At 45.9% G+C, this 17,219-nt stretch overlaps 1 protein-coding gene across 1 annotated transcript; it reads left to right on the top strand.

Annotated features, from left to right (window-relative positions):
* The first annotated feature begins 9,862 nt into the window (after positions 1-9,862).
* On the top strand, positions 9,863-16,456 carry LOC136527908 (potassium channel KOR1-like). Its single transcript, XM_066520766.1, has 11 exons — positions 9,863-10,286; positions 12,955-13,243; positions 13,360-13,699; positions 13,830-14,125; positions 14,261-14,341; positions 14,501-14,599; positions 14,715-14,936; positions 15,020-15,205; positions 15,299-15,374; positions 15,489-15,783; positions 15,883-16,456. Exons 1-11 carry the CDS (start codon positions 10,027-10,029, stop codon positions 16,283-16,285), a joined length of 2,547 nt encoding a protein of 848 aa, XP_066376863.1. The 5' UTR covers positions 9,863-10,026; the 3' UTR covers positions 16,286-16,456.
* The last annotated feature ends 763 nt before the right edge of the window (positions 16,457-17,219 follow it).

Raw genomic sequence — 17,219 nt, 5'->3', positions numbered from 1 at the left:
ATTCATTCCATATACCCGCGCCCTTAGACGATTCTACCCAAATCGCCCGGGGGCTCAGGGGCTAAGGCATCGCATATGCGGTTAAATGCATCACAACGCTCCGTGTTGCGTCACAAAGCGACAGTTGCCTCATTCAACATGAGCAACGACCGACCGAGGTTCGAAGGTCGGCCCACAAAGAGCTCGAGGCTACCTTGCATCAAACAGAGCTAGGGGAGAAAATAGGGTCATCTCAACCTTCTCGTTTGATCCTAACCTCTGCCTAACCCATAGAATCTCCATCGAGGGGAGGCCAGCGGGCCACCCAGGTCGATCTCCGGAATGACCCAGACATCTGTCGGGTTGTAGATTAAGGAGCAGTGGAATGTCACAAGAGGGCTATGCCGACCCTGTCATGAACGACGGACCCAGATTTCACTCGATCATACCCGTTAGCGAGCTCACCGATCGCATCACTCGAGCCCGAGCCATCGAGGCAAGCGACATTAGCTCAGCCCCTCCGGTTCTGAGAAACCACGGATGGGGAAACGCATAAAACTCAACCGACCCCTATCAAGCCCAACAAGGCTCAAGACCCCTAAAACTGCCTCGGTTGCACCCGATGCATGCGCCTGACGCTAGGATCCGTGAACTCCATCTCGCCCGATCCCTAAAACTACCTTGGCTATGCCCGACGCATGCGCCCGATGCCAAGGTCTGCGAGCTCCGTCTCACCCGATCCCTAAAAACATCCAACGCCTGGGTCCGCGAGTCCGCCTCGCCCGATTCCTCGGCTATCCCTCGGCTGCACTCGACACATGGGTCTACGACCCAAACTCGCCCCATCCCTCGGCTATGCCTCGGCAATGCTCGATGCCTGGATCCATGAGTCCACCTTGCCTGATCCCTCGGTTGTCCCTCGACTGCACCCGACGCATGGGTCTATGACCTCGAACTCACTCCATCCCTCGGCTACACCTCGGCTACGCCCGACGTCTGGGTCCATGAGTCCACCTCGCCCCATCCCTCGGCTGCACCCGACACACAGGTCTACGACCCTGAACTTGCCCTATCCCTCGGCTGCGCCTGACGCCAGGGTCCGCGAGTCCGCCTTGTCCGATCCCTCGGCTATCCCTTGGCTGCACCCGACGCATGGGTCTGCGACCCTGAACTCGCCCCATCCCTCGGCTATGCCCGATGCCCAGGTCCATGAGTCCGCCTTGCTCGATCCCTCGGCTGTCCCTCGGCTGCACCCGACGCACGGGTCTATGACCCCGAACTCGCCCCATCCCTTGGCTATGCCTCAGCTACGCACGACGCCTAGGTCCGCGAGTCTGCCTCGCCCGATCCCTCGGCTGTCCCTCGACTGCAACTGACACACGAGTCTACGACCCCAAACTCACCCCATCCCTCAGCTACGCCTCGGCTGCGCCCGACGCCTGGGTCCGCGAGTCTGCCTCGCCCGATCCCTTGTCTGTCCCTCAGCTACGCCTCCCATCTCGCCCAGTCCCTCAGCCACAACCAAACGCCTGGGATCACGCTCCTGGGAACGATGGGCTAGAAACTGGAAAGGGAGGATACGCCCACCAAAAACACACACACTCGTGCCCGCTGACTAAACCCCCAGGCGATTATGCCCGAATCACCCGGGGGCTCGAGGGCTCGGGGGCTCGGGGGCTACACCCGCGGGTGCGCTCGCGCGCACCCGCTGATAAAACAAAAACTTCCCCCGCTGATAACACGAAAAAACCCCCCAGACGATTCTAACTGAATTGCCCGGGGCTCGGGAGCTACACCCACAGGTGCGCTCGTGCACACCCGCCGTCAAGACAAAAATCCCCCAGACGATTCTACCCAAATCGTCCGGGGGCTCGGGGGCTCCTATCGGGTTCATAAACCCGGGGTCTCTCGTGGACCGACTTCACCAGCAAAGGCTCGGCCCAGCAGACAACGTTGCGAACGACGCGCAACTCCTAGGCCGGCCCAAATACCTAAACGACAGGACAGAGGGGCAATCCAATCTCCGACCGGAAGGCCTGGCCGAGGAGGAACGTCGCCCGCTTCCAACTTCAGCCCGCCTCTCTGACTAGAGCGCTGGTTTCCGACTCCAGCCCACCTCCGGACGGCCTCTCCGACCGGATGGCCTGCTCAAACACCTCTTTCGACTCCGACCCATGTCTCTAACCAGGGATGCACCGAACCCCTGCTTACCGCTCCTCTCCGACTGGCGCAATCAAAGCCGACTAGGACCAACTGACCGGGGACGCCCACTCGGTAAGGATCAGGAAGCGGACGGAGAAAGTAAGGCAGGGCGCTCAAGTCAATCGTGATACCGAGGACCATACCCTGTACACCTATAGGATAGTACCCTGCAACCTTCCTGACATGTCAGAACCCAAACAGTGTCGTGGGCACCGACATTTTCCCTATAGTGTTGTGGGCACCATCAACTCCCATACCAAACAAACACGGTAAGGCACCCCACGTGCCTCTGGGCATCAACGATGTTACGGGCGCCGGCATTCACCATACCAGACGAGCACGGTAAAAACCCCTTACATGCCTCTGGGCATCAACAGTATAGCAGGCACCGACATCTGCCATACCGGAAGAAGACGATGCAACCTCCCACATGCATCTGACATTTACAGTGTTGTGGGCACCTACGATCATCTTGTACCCGACGGCGTGGGCAACAAGACTTAGCACACGTACACACACACTCTCTCTCTCTTGTAAGGCCACCCCCTTCATCTATAAAAGGGGATGCGCTCTCTCCCAAAAAACAAACTCAGTTCACTTAGACCGATCGATTCAATACACAACAACAGAACCACCAGGTTCAAACCTCGAGCACACGTTCGAACACTTAGCACATAGCGGAGCTCTCATCACTCTCGGCCCTTCAGGACCAGAGTCCGACCGGACCTCTTATAACCCCCCATCTTTCTCCTTCTCATTTGTAATCCCACTTCAAACTTCGAGCACCTGGGCTCAGGAATAAAGTCACCGACCGACTCAAATTGGACGTAGGGCACGTTGCCTAAACCAGTATAAACCCTGTGTCATTGAGTGTTAGGCCACATCCGATCACAACGTACGGCAAAACTACAAATATTTACGTGTTGGTTACTTTCGTCACTTTATGCACCGACAACATGCGTCCAAACAAGGACTAAAGAGGTGTGGGACGATGGGAAAATGAAACAAAACTTCAATTCATAATTTCATTTCATGGTTTTATAAGCTTATTACAACAGCATTTAAGTATTGCATGGTGTTGTCAAACAAAATGCTCCTGGTGGAATTTTACTCAGTTTCCCAATTCGTACGAGATCAAACGAAACATTCCTAGTGTAGTTTTGCTAAGTTAGAGGGGGGGGGGGGGACAAGACAATTAGGGTGGAAAGATATCACTGAAACCGATCAACGAACAGAGTTGAACAGATTTAACCAAAAAGAAATCAGTTAACCGATATTTTTATGATCTATTCGGCTAAGACTTTGACGCTATCCGATGACTGGTGATTTATTCAGTTATTAGATGGTGTTAACCAAATTTCTTTAAGGTATGATATGCATGCGGTCAGATTAACCGAAACCTATTTTAGTCAGTGTTTATTCACAACAAATTTGGTTAGTATTTTGGTAGAATGAAAATAATATATAACTGATTTAATGTTATGAAATTAATAGAGTGCTCAGGCCTAAAGATAAGAAGATTATTATACTTCTATAGCCAGTTGGCTTCAACAAGCTTTCTAAGAGAATAAGGTATGGTGGACCTGATATCAACGATGCATTATATACGTATGTACTTGATGATTCAGCAATTAGTTTGTCTGTAAATAATATACTAGTAACATCGAGCTAGCAATAGACTCTATTATTAGTCATGCTCTAAATGATCCAATGGAATTAGAAGATACGTCGATGTTCTTTTTTAGGAACGACGTGGATGTTCATTCATACGCGCAATATTACCCATTTAAAACTAAAGTGGATTTTTAAATTTTGACTTTGCGATAACTGAAATTTGCTTGACCCTTGGATAATACTATATGAAAAGAAACCGTAAAGGAAAATACAATTTCACATCACACCACACAATTCTCGCTGGCTCAGATGGGAATGGGATGCAACCCTTGTTCGGGACCTGGAAATGTGGTGTACTAGTACGTGTAGTGATTGTTTGATTTTTCCCTTTTCCCCCTTTGATTATGGTAAAATTACCTGTGCACCCAGGCTCTTACTATCACCAGCCAACCGGAGTCACCACTTCAATCTTCAAGATACACACTAGAATAAAAAATAAACCCTATAAATTTCTCACAAATATTTGATAATTTAGTCACTTTGATCACGAGTAACAATAAAAGTCATTGAATCTATTGTATTTTGTAAAATAATACTCACATCTACTATTTAAGAAACCAACATAAGTAATAAACCTCCCTAAATTTGTATCAGAATTACCCACATATTTCATCACAAGACATAATGTAAAGTAAGAGCATCTTCAATAGTTCCTAAAAAGAATTAGTAAATCAATGAGTTTTCCAAGTGGCTGAAAAAAGTTGGAAGCATATTTGTTGGGTTCCTCTAACGGTTTTCAAAATCTTGCTCCTAAAATATAGAATACAATTTTGCATCAGGAATTCCGGACTATTTTCAAATCACTCTAACCACTTTTATACTTTGTTTCTCTTTTACATTTGCATTAGAAATCATGTCCTACTCCTTATTTTTCTTCACGTCCTTCCACTTCTAAATTGGCCGACCTTAAAATGGTCGGAGTGAAACATAAAGAAAAGACAAAAGTAAAGTAGGCGTTGATAGAAGTGTGTGGGTTCACTCAACATAGATATTGAATATCAGTTAAAAAAACATAGAGATTGAATCTGAGCCATGGGAACAAAGGAAGTGCATTGTTCATCACTGTGTAGAAATACTGTTATAGGTTATTGTTTATATCACTGTAGCATCAGATCTGATTCAGCCCCTGGGAAATAGATGGCTAAGATCATATAGTGTTAACTTGCAGTGGATATCTTGCGAAATATGGGTATGTTTGGATCAGTTAGGGCTAGTTGTTAGTCGAGACAAAAATTAGCTAGTGTTGGCCAGTTAGTTGGCTAGCAAGTTAGCTAAAAAATTAGTACATACATCGATTAACCACTGTTTGAATAGCCTAGAGTTATAAATTAGCTAGCTGATATTGTAGTACACTTTTTCCTATAACTAAAAGTCTGTTTGGTAGGTCTTCTATTTGCTCGTATTTCTTCACCAAGATCCTAGTTTATTTCATGATGAGAGAGAAAAATGACTCTTGTGAATAGTGCTGCTATAGTAGTTGATTCAGGAGGAGCTGACATATAACCCGCCAAACAGGCCATAACGTATTAAAAATCATCCTCCAAATGGATATTTTACCGATCTAGAGCTACGTATGACCTCCTAACAACGTCGTACTCTCGCCGTGGCATGAGAATCAGTTACTCTCTGTCTCAAATTATATGTCATTCTAACTTTTTTAAATATTCAAAGCATATTATGTTTGCCTAATTTTATATAATAAAATAATAATATTTATGATATTAAATAAATATCATTAAATTCTTTATTAACTATATTTTTATAATATACATATATGATGTCATAAATCATTATAGTTTATAATTTTAATTAAGTTTGAGATGCTTTGACTCTTAAAAAAAAGTTCAGTCTATTCGTTTGGTCGTATTTGGCTTATAAGTCATGGCTTATCAGCCAACAAATAGTATTTTTCTCTCACACCAAATCAATCAATAGTACTTTCAGCCATGCCTTATAAGCCAAATAAGTCCGCGGTTAGAGATGGAGGGAGTACGATCCTTGGCGCGCAGTCGTGCGACTCCGACGTGGAAGAGATCCCCGACACATGGAACAAGATGAGATCGGCGCGGTTGACACATCGCGCCCCCACCCCCACCGGCAGGATCAGCCGATTCTCAATCTGCTCTCTGAAAACAGAGATCGTGTGGTCACTTGATTCGGTGGGTGCGATGCGGTGCAGAGACGAACCACGTTTGTGAAACAATGCAGCCACACAGCTAACGCTGGTGTTCCATCGGTCACGTGCGCGCTGCAGGTCCTGTACCGTGATATAACGTCAGGCCACTGGCTCCGACAGCACAAACTTTCGGCGCCGATATGACGTGTCCGAGATCTGACGTTGAGTGATGAGATGCAGGCTGCGGCGAATCGATGAGCCGACTAGGGGACTACTGTACACTGCACAGCCTCCTACTTGCACAGGATTGGAGATGGGTGCCTTTTATTCCCTTGTTCGCGGATGTTTATGCTGATATTTATGCTGAAATATTATAAAAGAAAAATATTGTTCGATGACTGAAAAATAGTTTGGAATAAGCTCAAACGAACAGGGACATTATTAGCTTATATTATATTATATTATATTATATTAATAGGACGTTACTTTCCCATTCTGTTGAATCCTCGACGGTGACTTATAGGAACAGGTCCTACGGATGTCTAAAGTCTAAACTTTCCTGCCGATCCATTTTGTTGAATCCTCGATGGTTACAAATTTATAAACACCCGATATTCATTACAAATTTATAGGGAAGGATTAGGAGGGGTTCCATGCTCCAAATAGCAGTAGCCGAGGATCAAGCCTATCATGCTTGGATGCTAAATTAGCCCTCGCTATATCAGGGGATTTTTAAAAATCCCTCTAAGGGATATTTTCAAGGGAGATGTGTAGATAGATGAAACATTGCATTGTCCCATTTCAACTACTACGTTTATAGAGTATTCAGGATATTATTTTTTTTACACTTTTCAGGACAAATTCGGCTTTATTCTCGATAACATACGCTGTCCTAACTGCTTTGTGATTTTTGGGCCTTTATCATCAGGTTGGCGGGTCGAGATCCAGAAGATAGGTCCCTTATTTGCTTCTGCGTCGACCAATGTATCACTCCTTTATTGTGGAACCACTCAAGCCAATCTTTTGGTTATGATATCTAGTCTCAATTCGTGCACACAAATACATTCACAACAACACGTGGTTATTTCAAATTGCATCTCCGCTAGAGAAGGGGACCAAGGTAATCAAGGTCTCTCCCGCAACATATTTCTTTTTACAAGATGTTCACGTATGTTTTCAAAATTCTAACCTTACAATTTTCAACCAATTAGTTTTGTAAGATGTAAAATATTATAAAAGTAGAAATACAATCCTATTTCTGTTTGAAGAAAAATATTATCCTCTGGTTATGATCTCGTTTCTATAATTATTATATTGAATTAGAAAAATTAAAGGTCAAAGTATAATTTCCGAGTCCAACCATCAATTACATTTTGAAATGTATAGGGAGTATACATATATGTGAAAAGTTCAAATGATATGCATTTATGGACTAGAAGAGAAACCTAGTTCCACAATCTAATCAATCAACAATGCAATGGTCCATTGATGGTGCAATTATCCCATTAGTCCAATAAACAAGATACACAATCCCACTTGGGTCCAACTCTTATGGTTAAGTTCTGCAAGACATCTCCTTTCCCCGAAAGCTCTCTTCTTAGACTAATGCAAAACAAAGACAACCATAATGATCAACGTTACAAGGGGACGAGAAATGACAATGTGGTGCCATCAGCGGTACCTTACCAGCGGTATCTTAAAGAGGTGACAACCATTGTAATTTCCTAGAGTCAAACCAGCTTGGATCCACTCTGCACATCGAGTGAACCATATACTACCACCAACCCAGTTATGTTTTCATCATCTCTTCATGTAAAAGGGTTAATCTAGAGATGGTAGCATAGACTCTAGAAGCTTTATATTTTGGTCTAACCCACCCATAATAACCAAGATGGCACTAAAGCCCCCACAATCTCAAGCCTCCTCATGGCCCTCCACTATTTCATAAAAAGATTGGCAACATCCCTACAAGTGGTTAGTCAAGCACCCTCATTGTACATGGTCTTAACATGTATGTGTGAGGGTTGACATATGTGCTATGTATATTTTTAAACGTGAACTGTGGTCTTAAGTTCTTCATTTGATCCTATGGGTTGTCGAAAAGGTGCAATTAAAGAATCTACAGTCTATGAGGGGCTCATTTTAACTCTAAGACTAATCTCATTGCATTGCATCATACACCCTCCATTCTAAATTATAAAATGTTTTGGACTTTCTACATACATACGCCATGTTCGCTTGAGCTACTTTTTAACCCTGGAACAATGTTTTTCTCTCACAACATTTCAGCATAAGCAACAGCATAAGCCAAATTCCATGCCTTATAAGATGCCTTATAACATATCTAGAAAAATCAAGATGCCTTATAATTTGGTGAAATGGAGTGAGTACATATTAAATGAGGCCCATGTAAGATCTTTTGGTGACATATCAATTAATTAAATATAATTAAGAGAAAAAAAGCTATAACATCATGGTGATATAGCTTGGCTTCGATATTATCCCAAATCCAAGACTAGCTTGTAAATTTTGTTTAATTTTTTTCACATTCAAAGATACAAACCGAGGGCAATTAATTATTTTAAGTGGCCTAGCAAATAACGAAAACGATACAACATTGTAGAGATTGCTTTCTACATGTCAATTTATATTAATGATGCCATAGTGGTATGGTAATTTTGATTATAACATCATGGTGATATAGCTTGGGTTCGATATTATCCAATCCAAGACTAGCTAGTAAATTATGTTTAGATTTTTTCACATTCATAGACACAAACATAGGACAACTAATCATTTTAAGTGGTCTAGCAAATAACGAAAACGATACAACATTGTAGAAATTGCTTTCTACATGTCATTTTAACAATACCATAGTGGTATGGTAATCTTGATTATAACACCACGGTATAGTGCATTGAAAAGGGTTACGAAAGGATGCATTTTTTCTTTTTCTTTTTTAAAATGTTGAAGCAACATCCATGGTTATCCTTATCCAACGTAGATTAAAGCTCATACATAGTACATACATTACGTTAATGTTTCTAAAAAACATACATTACGTTAATTATACCAGAAAAATTAAATAAATACATATCCCTCGTGATACAAACCCCTCTGGTTTTGCTCTCTCGGCCCTTCGCTCTCCCGGCACCCTGCCCGGCTGCCCCTGCCGTGCCGTCCATCCCACAGCCGCCCATCACCGGAGGACGACGCATCTATCCTCTTTTCCCTTGCTGGCATCCTCGCCGCCGTTTAAACCCTTTAACGGCTTCCCCTCCCACCGCTGCTCAGCTCTGCCCCATCCGCAGCCTTCCGTGAGCTCAGCCTCTCCGCGCTAAGGATGGCAACGGATCGGGTTTGGTGCGGATATCCGCGGGTTTCGGGTTCTGCGGGTTCGGGTTTGGGGATGGTTTTTCACCCACGGTTTTCGGGTTCGGGGCCCCGAAACCAATCAGGTTCGGTTTCGGGTTTGGTTTCCCACCCGTGGATATCCAGTGGATATCCGAAATAAATCATTTGGAATTAAAACTCATGTTTTATAATATACTAATAATAATTTATTTACTTAGATTGTTAAATTTATTTAAAGTTGACTCATGAAAATATTTATTATTTGTTGCCTCTTGTTTATACATGTGAATATGTGTATATATATCCACGGGTTTCGGGTATCCATTCGGGTTTCGGGTATCCGTTCGGGTTTCGGGTATCCGCGGGTTTGGTTTTGGTGATGGATTTCCACCCGAATCGGTTTTCGGGGCGGATTCGGGTTTTGATTTCGGGTTTCGGTTTTGGGTGCACGGAGACTCCACCCGATCCGAACCCGACCCGTTGCCATCCCTACTCCGCGCGCGCGCCTATAAATGACAGCCCCGCCTCCCCGTCTCCCTCCAAGTTCAAACGCACGCCGCACGCTCGCTCGCAGACGGCCGACCGTGGCCCCCACCGCCACCATCGCCTGCCTGCCGCCGCCACTGTCCCGCACTCCCGCTCGGGATTCCGTCCTATCGCGGCCGCTGCAAGCCGTTGGTAATTAAGCTGCGACTGCGATAATGGGGAAGGGGGCGCTGGGGTCGAAGCGGAGGGTGGCCGAGGGCGGCACGGAGACGGAGCCGGAGGAGGAGGCGGAGTACGAAGTGGAGGAGGTGCGCGACCACATCGCCTCCTCCCGCGGCAGCCGCCTCGCGCTCTTCGGCTCCGACCTCCGCCTCGGCCACTTCCGCCCGCGCCGCCGCAGCAGGCGCCGCCCGCTCGCCGGGGAAGGTGCCGTCGAGGGCTTCTTCCACGACCTCGTCATCCACCCCGACAACAAGTACGTGATCAACTCTCCTGTCCCCGCGATCTCGTTAATTTGCTCTCGAAGCTTCCGCTTCCGGTTTCGCGCGCGCGCTGGCTGTTGCTGCTTTTGGAAGCTGACGGCGGCGACGCGGCGCGCTAGATCGGTCGGCGTCCTCCGATCGGATGGCTCCCGCGAATCGCCAGAATTGTTCGACCACGACCACAAAAACCCAATATTATATTTTTTTTATAAATAAAAACTTCATCCTCTGCATATACTATGTGTCGGCGGATAATTACCAACCACGAATGCCCCAGCGGTGAATGTGAATCTCCCGAAAATTACTCTTTCTTTTTATATTCGATGAAGCTTTTGGTTTGATCGATTTGATGCGTCGGTTGATGTTGTGGATCATTACACGGCATTCAGCTGATGGTGAACAGAGTGTGCATCAGCATCCCAGCCGCAAATTTCTCGTTAGTTGATGATGAGCTCGCCAGCTACGCAAGCTACTACTAGGTTGTAGTTGGACAGCCACCGCGGTCACGGGGTAGGCTTTGACGCCCACACAAATATTAGCCTTGCTTTAATTCAATCACGCTGCTAGCTATTTCTGCACAAATTTTTTCCTTTTCGTTTCTGAATGCAGAGTTTTGTGACAGAGTCACTAGATATAGCCAAATAACTGAATAAGCCCCTGTATTGTTTCTCAAATCGATTGGGTCAGCAAATATGCTTTCTAGGTTCCACATAGCTCAAGAAAAAATGCTTGCTAGATTCTGCATAATTAGAATTAGAATTGGTTAATACTAACATGACAACTTGAGGTTTAAAAAATCCCGGCCACCACTTGATTTCGCATTTCTGCTAGCAGAATGAGCACACAGAACAAAATATGTGTTGGGCAATAGAGAGAAGAAGCATGCAAATAGACGAGAAGAAAAAAACTGGACGCTAAAAATGAGTTATTAATCTCTCAAAAGAATGATCTGAAAAAAAAGTCGCTTTCAGTATGGAAAAAAAACCCCTCAGTTAAAGAGCAAGCTGTATGAAGCATTCAAATTTTCCCAGAGATTGCTTTGCTACCTTTCATGCTTCTATATGCTGGGATCTTTTTGTCATCAGGCAACATCAAAACTATATTTAAAGCCTCTCCCAAAGTGACATTCTTTTTTTATTTATTTATCATGGCGTAATGAGCTCATACTGAGAGGAACACAGGATCTTCTTAATTTCTGAATAGTGAATACAATAAACATGAGCTTAATATCCCGGGCGGGCTATCAACATCGGTTTACATGTGTGCTTAGATGTTACCAGCAACGATCAACCACTATTTATAAATAACTCTAGTATATAAAACGTTCATCTGCATGCTTATCACAATAGGACAACTAAGCTATAGCTTATAAAAACATCCTTCCCCATGAAGGCCAACCAGGTGTACGACAACTGAAGACGTTAAGCACTCCGAGTTTGATTTGGTTACTTGGCTGATTTGGACGGATGGGTTTGAACGGGCCTAAAGAATTCACCAGGATGCCCGTAGCTGTTTTGGACTCTTACCGAGAAGCCGGTAGTTTATCCTTTGCTGAAGCATCTGGAATAGCTATTTTGATGCATAGGTTGCCACTGTAAGGTCATGTAGTGATCTCCTTGACAGCTAAACTGTTCGTGTTGATTGGGACTTCCGTAGTTTTGATTAGTGGTGATCTCGCATAATCAAATCTGAGATAGTGATAGTTTGCATATTTTGGAGTTTGACCACCATCAGCATGACAAGTTATGAATATGGGGCCAATTGTTTGTGGATTTGGTGAATTCATTTTTTCTTTACTGAGGCTACTTACTAATTAGATCAATACTTGTTAGAATTCCTTTTAATATTTAGTATGTCACTAATGTCCTGCACGTCAAATGACTTGCACAACTGACAACACTCCATTAATATCAAAATGTAATTTTCTGTTCAACCAGCTGTTAGTGTAGGCATCGGATTAAAATTATTTGCATGGTAAAAGAAGTGAAGTGTTCTTACTTCTTTGGCTCCTTATTTCGCCCTTTCCTAGTGATTATGAAAGAAGATGAGGTGCTCCGCATCATCCGTATAGCGTCACCCAGATTTATATCATTTCAAATGGTCCTTTTTGTGATAGTTTATTGCCAGCAGGATCATTAGATGGGTGCAGAACAAGAGGATCCCACTCACAGCCACTTCGATCACCTCAGACATGTGCATGTGCTCATAAGAATGGGATGTGTGTATGAACTCACCTGGAACCAATTTGGTCTACCTACTTCTTTTGACCTAACTAGCAAGCATCATGTGTGGTGATAGATGCTGTCTCTCAACACCATACCTTACTAAGCTACAAAATCATATGGCTGTGGTGCTAGTGAATTGAACATTTCCTTTTGCTTTCAATAAAATATATTTTTGTCAACTTGGAGCCTGCTTTACCTAAATCTCACAAATGTTGAAGCACTATAGAGCCAATTACCTAAATCGATTGGCCAATTTGTGGTTTTCACTTTGAGCTTCATGGAGAGCACTGAGGCTTCCCTTGTATAACGTTATTAATGCTAATTCATGCCATTCTAGCCAAATCTTAGAGTGAAATTTTATTACTGTCTAAACGTGTATATGCTCACAAGGATGATAGTTTACTGAACTTATGAATTACTTTTGGATTTTCTTCAGGTGGTATCGATTATGGAGCAAGTTCATACTGGTTTGGGCAGTGTACAGTTCCTTCTTCACGCCCCTAGAATTTGGCTTCTTCAGAGGGCTCCCAAGAAACCTCTTTTTCCTGGACATAGCTGGACAGATTGCATTCCTTATCGACATTGTTGTGAAATTTTTTGTGGCATACCGTGACCCAGACACGTATCGAATTGTCTACAATCCCACTGCTATTGCCCTCCGGTATTGCAAATCAAGCTTCATTTTTGATCTTCTTGGTTGCTTCCCATGGGATGTTATCTACAAGGTTACTCTCTTGCTAAACAAAACTTTGACTCGTAAATTCTGGATTGGTGTTTATGCTGTAATCAACTTTTCGTTTTTCTGTTATGATTAATTCTCTCATGATGAATTCCATAACAGGCTTGTGGAAGTAAAGAAGAATTAAGATACCTGCTGTGGATTCGCTTGACACGGGTTACAAAGATTACAGAATTCTTCTGGCGTTTAGAAAAGGACATACGTATCAACTACCTTTTCACTAGGATAGTGAAGCTCATAGTTGTGGAACTCTACTGTACACACACAGCAGCCTGTATCTTCTATTACCTGGCTACGACACTTCCTGAATCAATGGAGGGATATACGTGGATTGGGAGTTTGCAGTTGGGGGACTACAAGTTTTCACATTTCAGGGAGATCGATCTTACCACGCGCTATACAACATCATTATACTTTGCCATTGTCACCATGGCAACTGTTGGTAAGAAACTAAGAATTGGTCACCTGATTTTCCAACACATAACTTTTGCCACTCCATTTTCATTTGTTTCTGAAAATCTTAACAAAACTATTTGTTTAAAGTAACTTAAATGTTCTTTTTTCCTCTGCAGGTTATGGTGACATTCATGCTGTCAACATCAGGGAGATGATATTCATCATGATCTATGTTTCCTTTGACATGATTCTAGGAGCTTACCTGATCGGTAACATGACTGCCCTCATCGTGAAAGGCTCGAGAACCGAGCGGTTTAGGGACAAGATGAAAGAAGTGATCAGGTATATGAACAGAAATAAACTTGGAAAGGAAATAAGAGAACAGATCAAAGGACACTTGAGGTTGCAGTATGAGAGCAGCTACACTGAAGCTTCCGTCCTTCAGGATATCCCTATTTCTATCCGTGCAAAGGTGATGAGCTGCAGTTTTCTTATGTTTCCATCGTTCTGTGAAGTAGATCTGAATACCATACTTCGGAATTCGGAAGATTTTCCTTCTATACTACATAGCACATGAATACTGATGACAAATTGTATGCACTCGCAGATTTCTCAAACACTGTATAAGCCATATATCGAAAGCATTCCACTGTTCAAGGGATGTTCCGCAGAGTTCATTCAACAGATTGTAAGTGTCCTCTCTTTCATCCCAGTTATGTATGTTGATCTAATATATACTCTGCCGAATGAACTATATGGTAGGAAGAACTCCTCCAGCAGAGTACTTTTTAATTGTTGTGATATTGTTACCAATCCCAAGATTTATCTGTCATGTTCTGCTGTATAGGTCATCAGGTTGCAAGAGGAGTTCTTCCTACCCGGAGAAGTTATTTTGGAGCAAGGAAGTGCAGTCGATCAGTTATACTTCGTCTGCCACGGTGCACTGGTGAGTTCATGCCCATGAAAAACCATCAAAGCTTCGATTCAGTTTCTGTAACAATCTTATGCTTTAGTGAATTGATACCTCTGTCTGAACTGAAACATGTGCTTGCTGTCTGCAGGAAGGTGTTGGCATCGGTGAAGACGGACAAGAAGAGACTCTGCTAATGCTGGAGCCAGAGAGCCCCTTCGGCGAGATCTCAATCCTCTGCAACATCCCGCAGCCCTACACGGTCCGCGTCTGTGAGCTCTGCCGGCTTTTGCGTCTCGACAAGCAGTCCTTCACCAACATCCTGGAGATCTACTTCGTCGACGGGAGGAGGATCCTGAGCAATCTCTCCGAGGTACATAGTCTCAAACGGCTCTTGTCTGTTCCACATTGAATTCTCCGAGGTACATGCGTTCATTTGTGACTGGCTGGGTGCAGAGCGAGTACGGCGGACGGGTGAAGCAGCTGGAATCGGACATCACGTTCCACATCGGGAAGCAGGAGGCAGAGCTCACCCTGCGGGTCAATAGCGCCGCCTTCTACGGCGACCTGAACCAGCTGAAAAACCTGATCCGGGCAGGGGCTGATCCCAAGAACACCGACTACGACGGCCGCTCCCCTCTGGTACCAGCAAAATGCCTCTTGTCAATCTGTCATCGGCGGGCAGTAAACTGAGATCAGCTCAAGATTGTGATGTGATCCGCGTTTTCCTCGCAGCATCTCGCGGCTTCCAGAGGGTACGAGGACGTCGTGCAATTCCTCATCAAGGAAGGCGTCGACATCGACCTTACCGGTATGCCGCCACGCACTATCCAGTGCCATTGTCACCCCTGTTGTCTTCCAGCTTCGTTTCTAGGATTATTCCTACCAGTTTGATCATGTCATGTTGACATTTTTTTTTCACCAGACCAATTTGGGAACACGCCGTTGCTGGAGGCAGTGAGGCAGGGGCACGAGCGGGTGGCAGCTCTGCTCTTCGCCAAGGGCGCCAAGCTGAGCCTCAAGAACGCCGGCAGCTACCTGTGCACGGCGGTCGCCAAGGGGGACTCGGACTTCATCCGGCGCGCCCTGGCCAACGGCGCCGACCCAAACTGCAGGGACTACGACCACCGCACACCGCTCCACATCGCCGCCGCCGAGGGCCTCTACCTCATCGCCAAGATGCTTGTCGAGGCCGGCGCCAGCGTGTTCGCCACGGACAGGTAACATCAAAGCTTGATCTAGTTAAGCCAAGTTCGCACTAGCTTCTAGATTATAATGCGAGTTTGGCGCTATAACAATGCGATGCGGCCGGTGTGCAGATGGGGCACCACTCCGCTGGACGAAGCCCGCAAGTGCGGAGGCCGCACGCTGGGGGCGCTGCTGGAGGAGGCGCGGGCCAACGAGCTCGCCATGTTCCCAGAGCGCGGCGAGGAAGTCAGGGACAAGATGCACCCGCGACGGTGCTCGGTGTTCCCGTACCACCCGTGGCGGGCGGCCACAGGCGAGGAGCGGCGTATGGAGGGGGTGGTCCTCTGGATCCCGCACACCATCGAGAGCCTGGTCGCGTCGGCGCAGGAGAAGCTCGACTTGCCTGGCCCGGCTTCGCGGCTGCGGTTGTTGTGCGAGGACGGGGCCAGAGTGGTCGACGTCGACATGGTCAATGACGGCCAGAAGCTCTACCTGGTCGGAGGCGAGGACGACGATCAGAAAGATGCTCAGTAGATTGGGCATGGTGTTTTACGTCACCCTTTCTTCTCGCGTAGCATCCTCTGCGTGGCATTGCATGCTTCTTTTTTTCACCCTTGCATGCCGGGTGAACTTTCTCTGCATGCCGGTTGTTGTTTTGGCTCTCTCTCTCTATATATATATATATATGGAAATTTTTTCCTACTACCTATGAGTAACTACTCCCTCCCGGTAACCATGCACTGCCCACGCGGCCACACGTTCAAACTGTTTATAAGCCCGGGGTCCCTTGCGGATCGGTTTCCTCGTAAAGGTTCGGCCCAAGCAGACAGCACGTAATTCATGGGCCGGTCCAAGTATATAAAATAACAGGCCAGAAGGACGGTCTAGTCACCGACCGGAAGGTCAAGCCGAGGAGGAACAACGTCCGCTTGTCGACTCCGGCCCACCTCTCCGACTGGAGCGCTCACTTCGGTCTCCAGCGCCTCCGGACAGTCTCTTCGACCGGAAGGCCTGACAAAGCACTACCTCCAACTCCGACCCCACGTCTCCGACCGGGGTATGCAAAGACCCTCTCACTGCTCTTCTCCGACTAGCGCAACCAGAGCCGACTGGAACCAACCGACCAGGGACGCCCGCCCGGAAGGGACCAGGGAACGAACGAAGAAAGCAAGGCAATGCGCTCAAGTCAAACCATGATACCAGGGACTATACCCTGTCACCTACAGGAACAGTACTCTACAACCGCCCTGACACAAACAGTATTGTAGGCGCCGATATTTTCCTCTACAGTATTGTGGGCGCCGTTAACTCCCATACGATAAGGCCCCCCCACATGCCTCTGGGCATCGACAGTGTTGTGGGCGCCGGGATTTACCGTACCAAGTGAACATGGTGAAACTCCTCACATGCCTCTGGGCATCAACAGTATATGTAGGTGCCGACATCTGCCATACCCAAAACAAGACGA

This window comes from Miscanthus floridulus, chromosome 19 (genome assembly GCF_019320115.1).
Source record: "Miscanthus floridulus cultivar M001 chromosome 19, ASM1932011v1, whole genome shotgun sequence".
Taxonomy (NCBI): domain Eukaryota; kingdom Viridiplantae; phylum Streptophyta; class Magnoliopsida; order Poales; family Poaceae; genus Miscanthus; species Miscanthus floridulus.
This window is presented reverse-complemented; position numbering and strand designations above follow the sequence as displayed.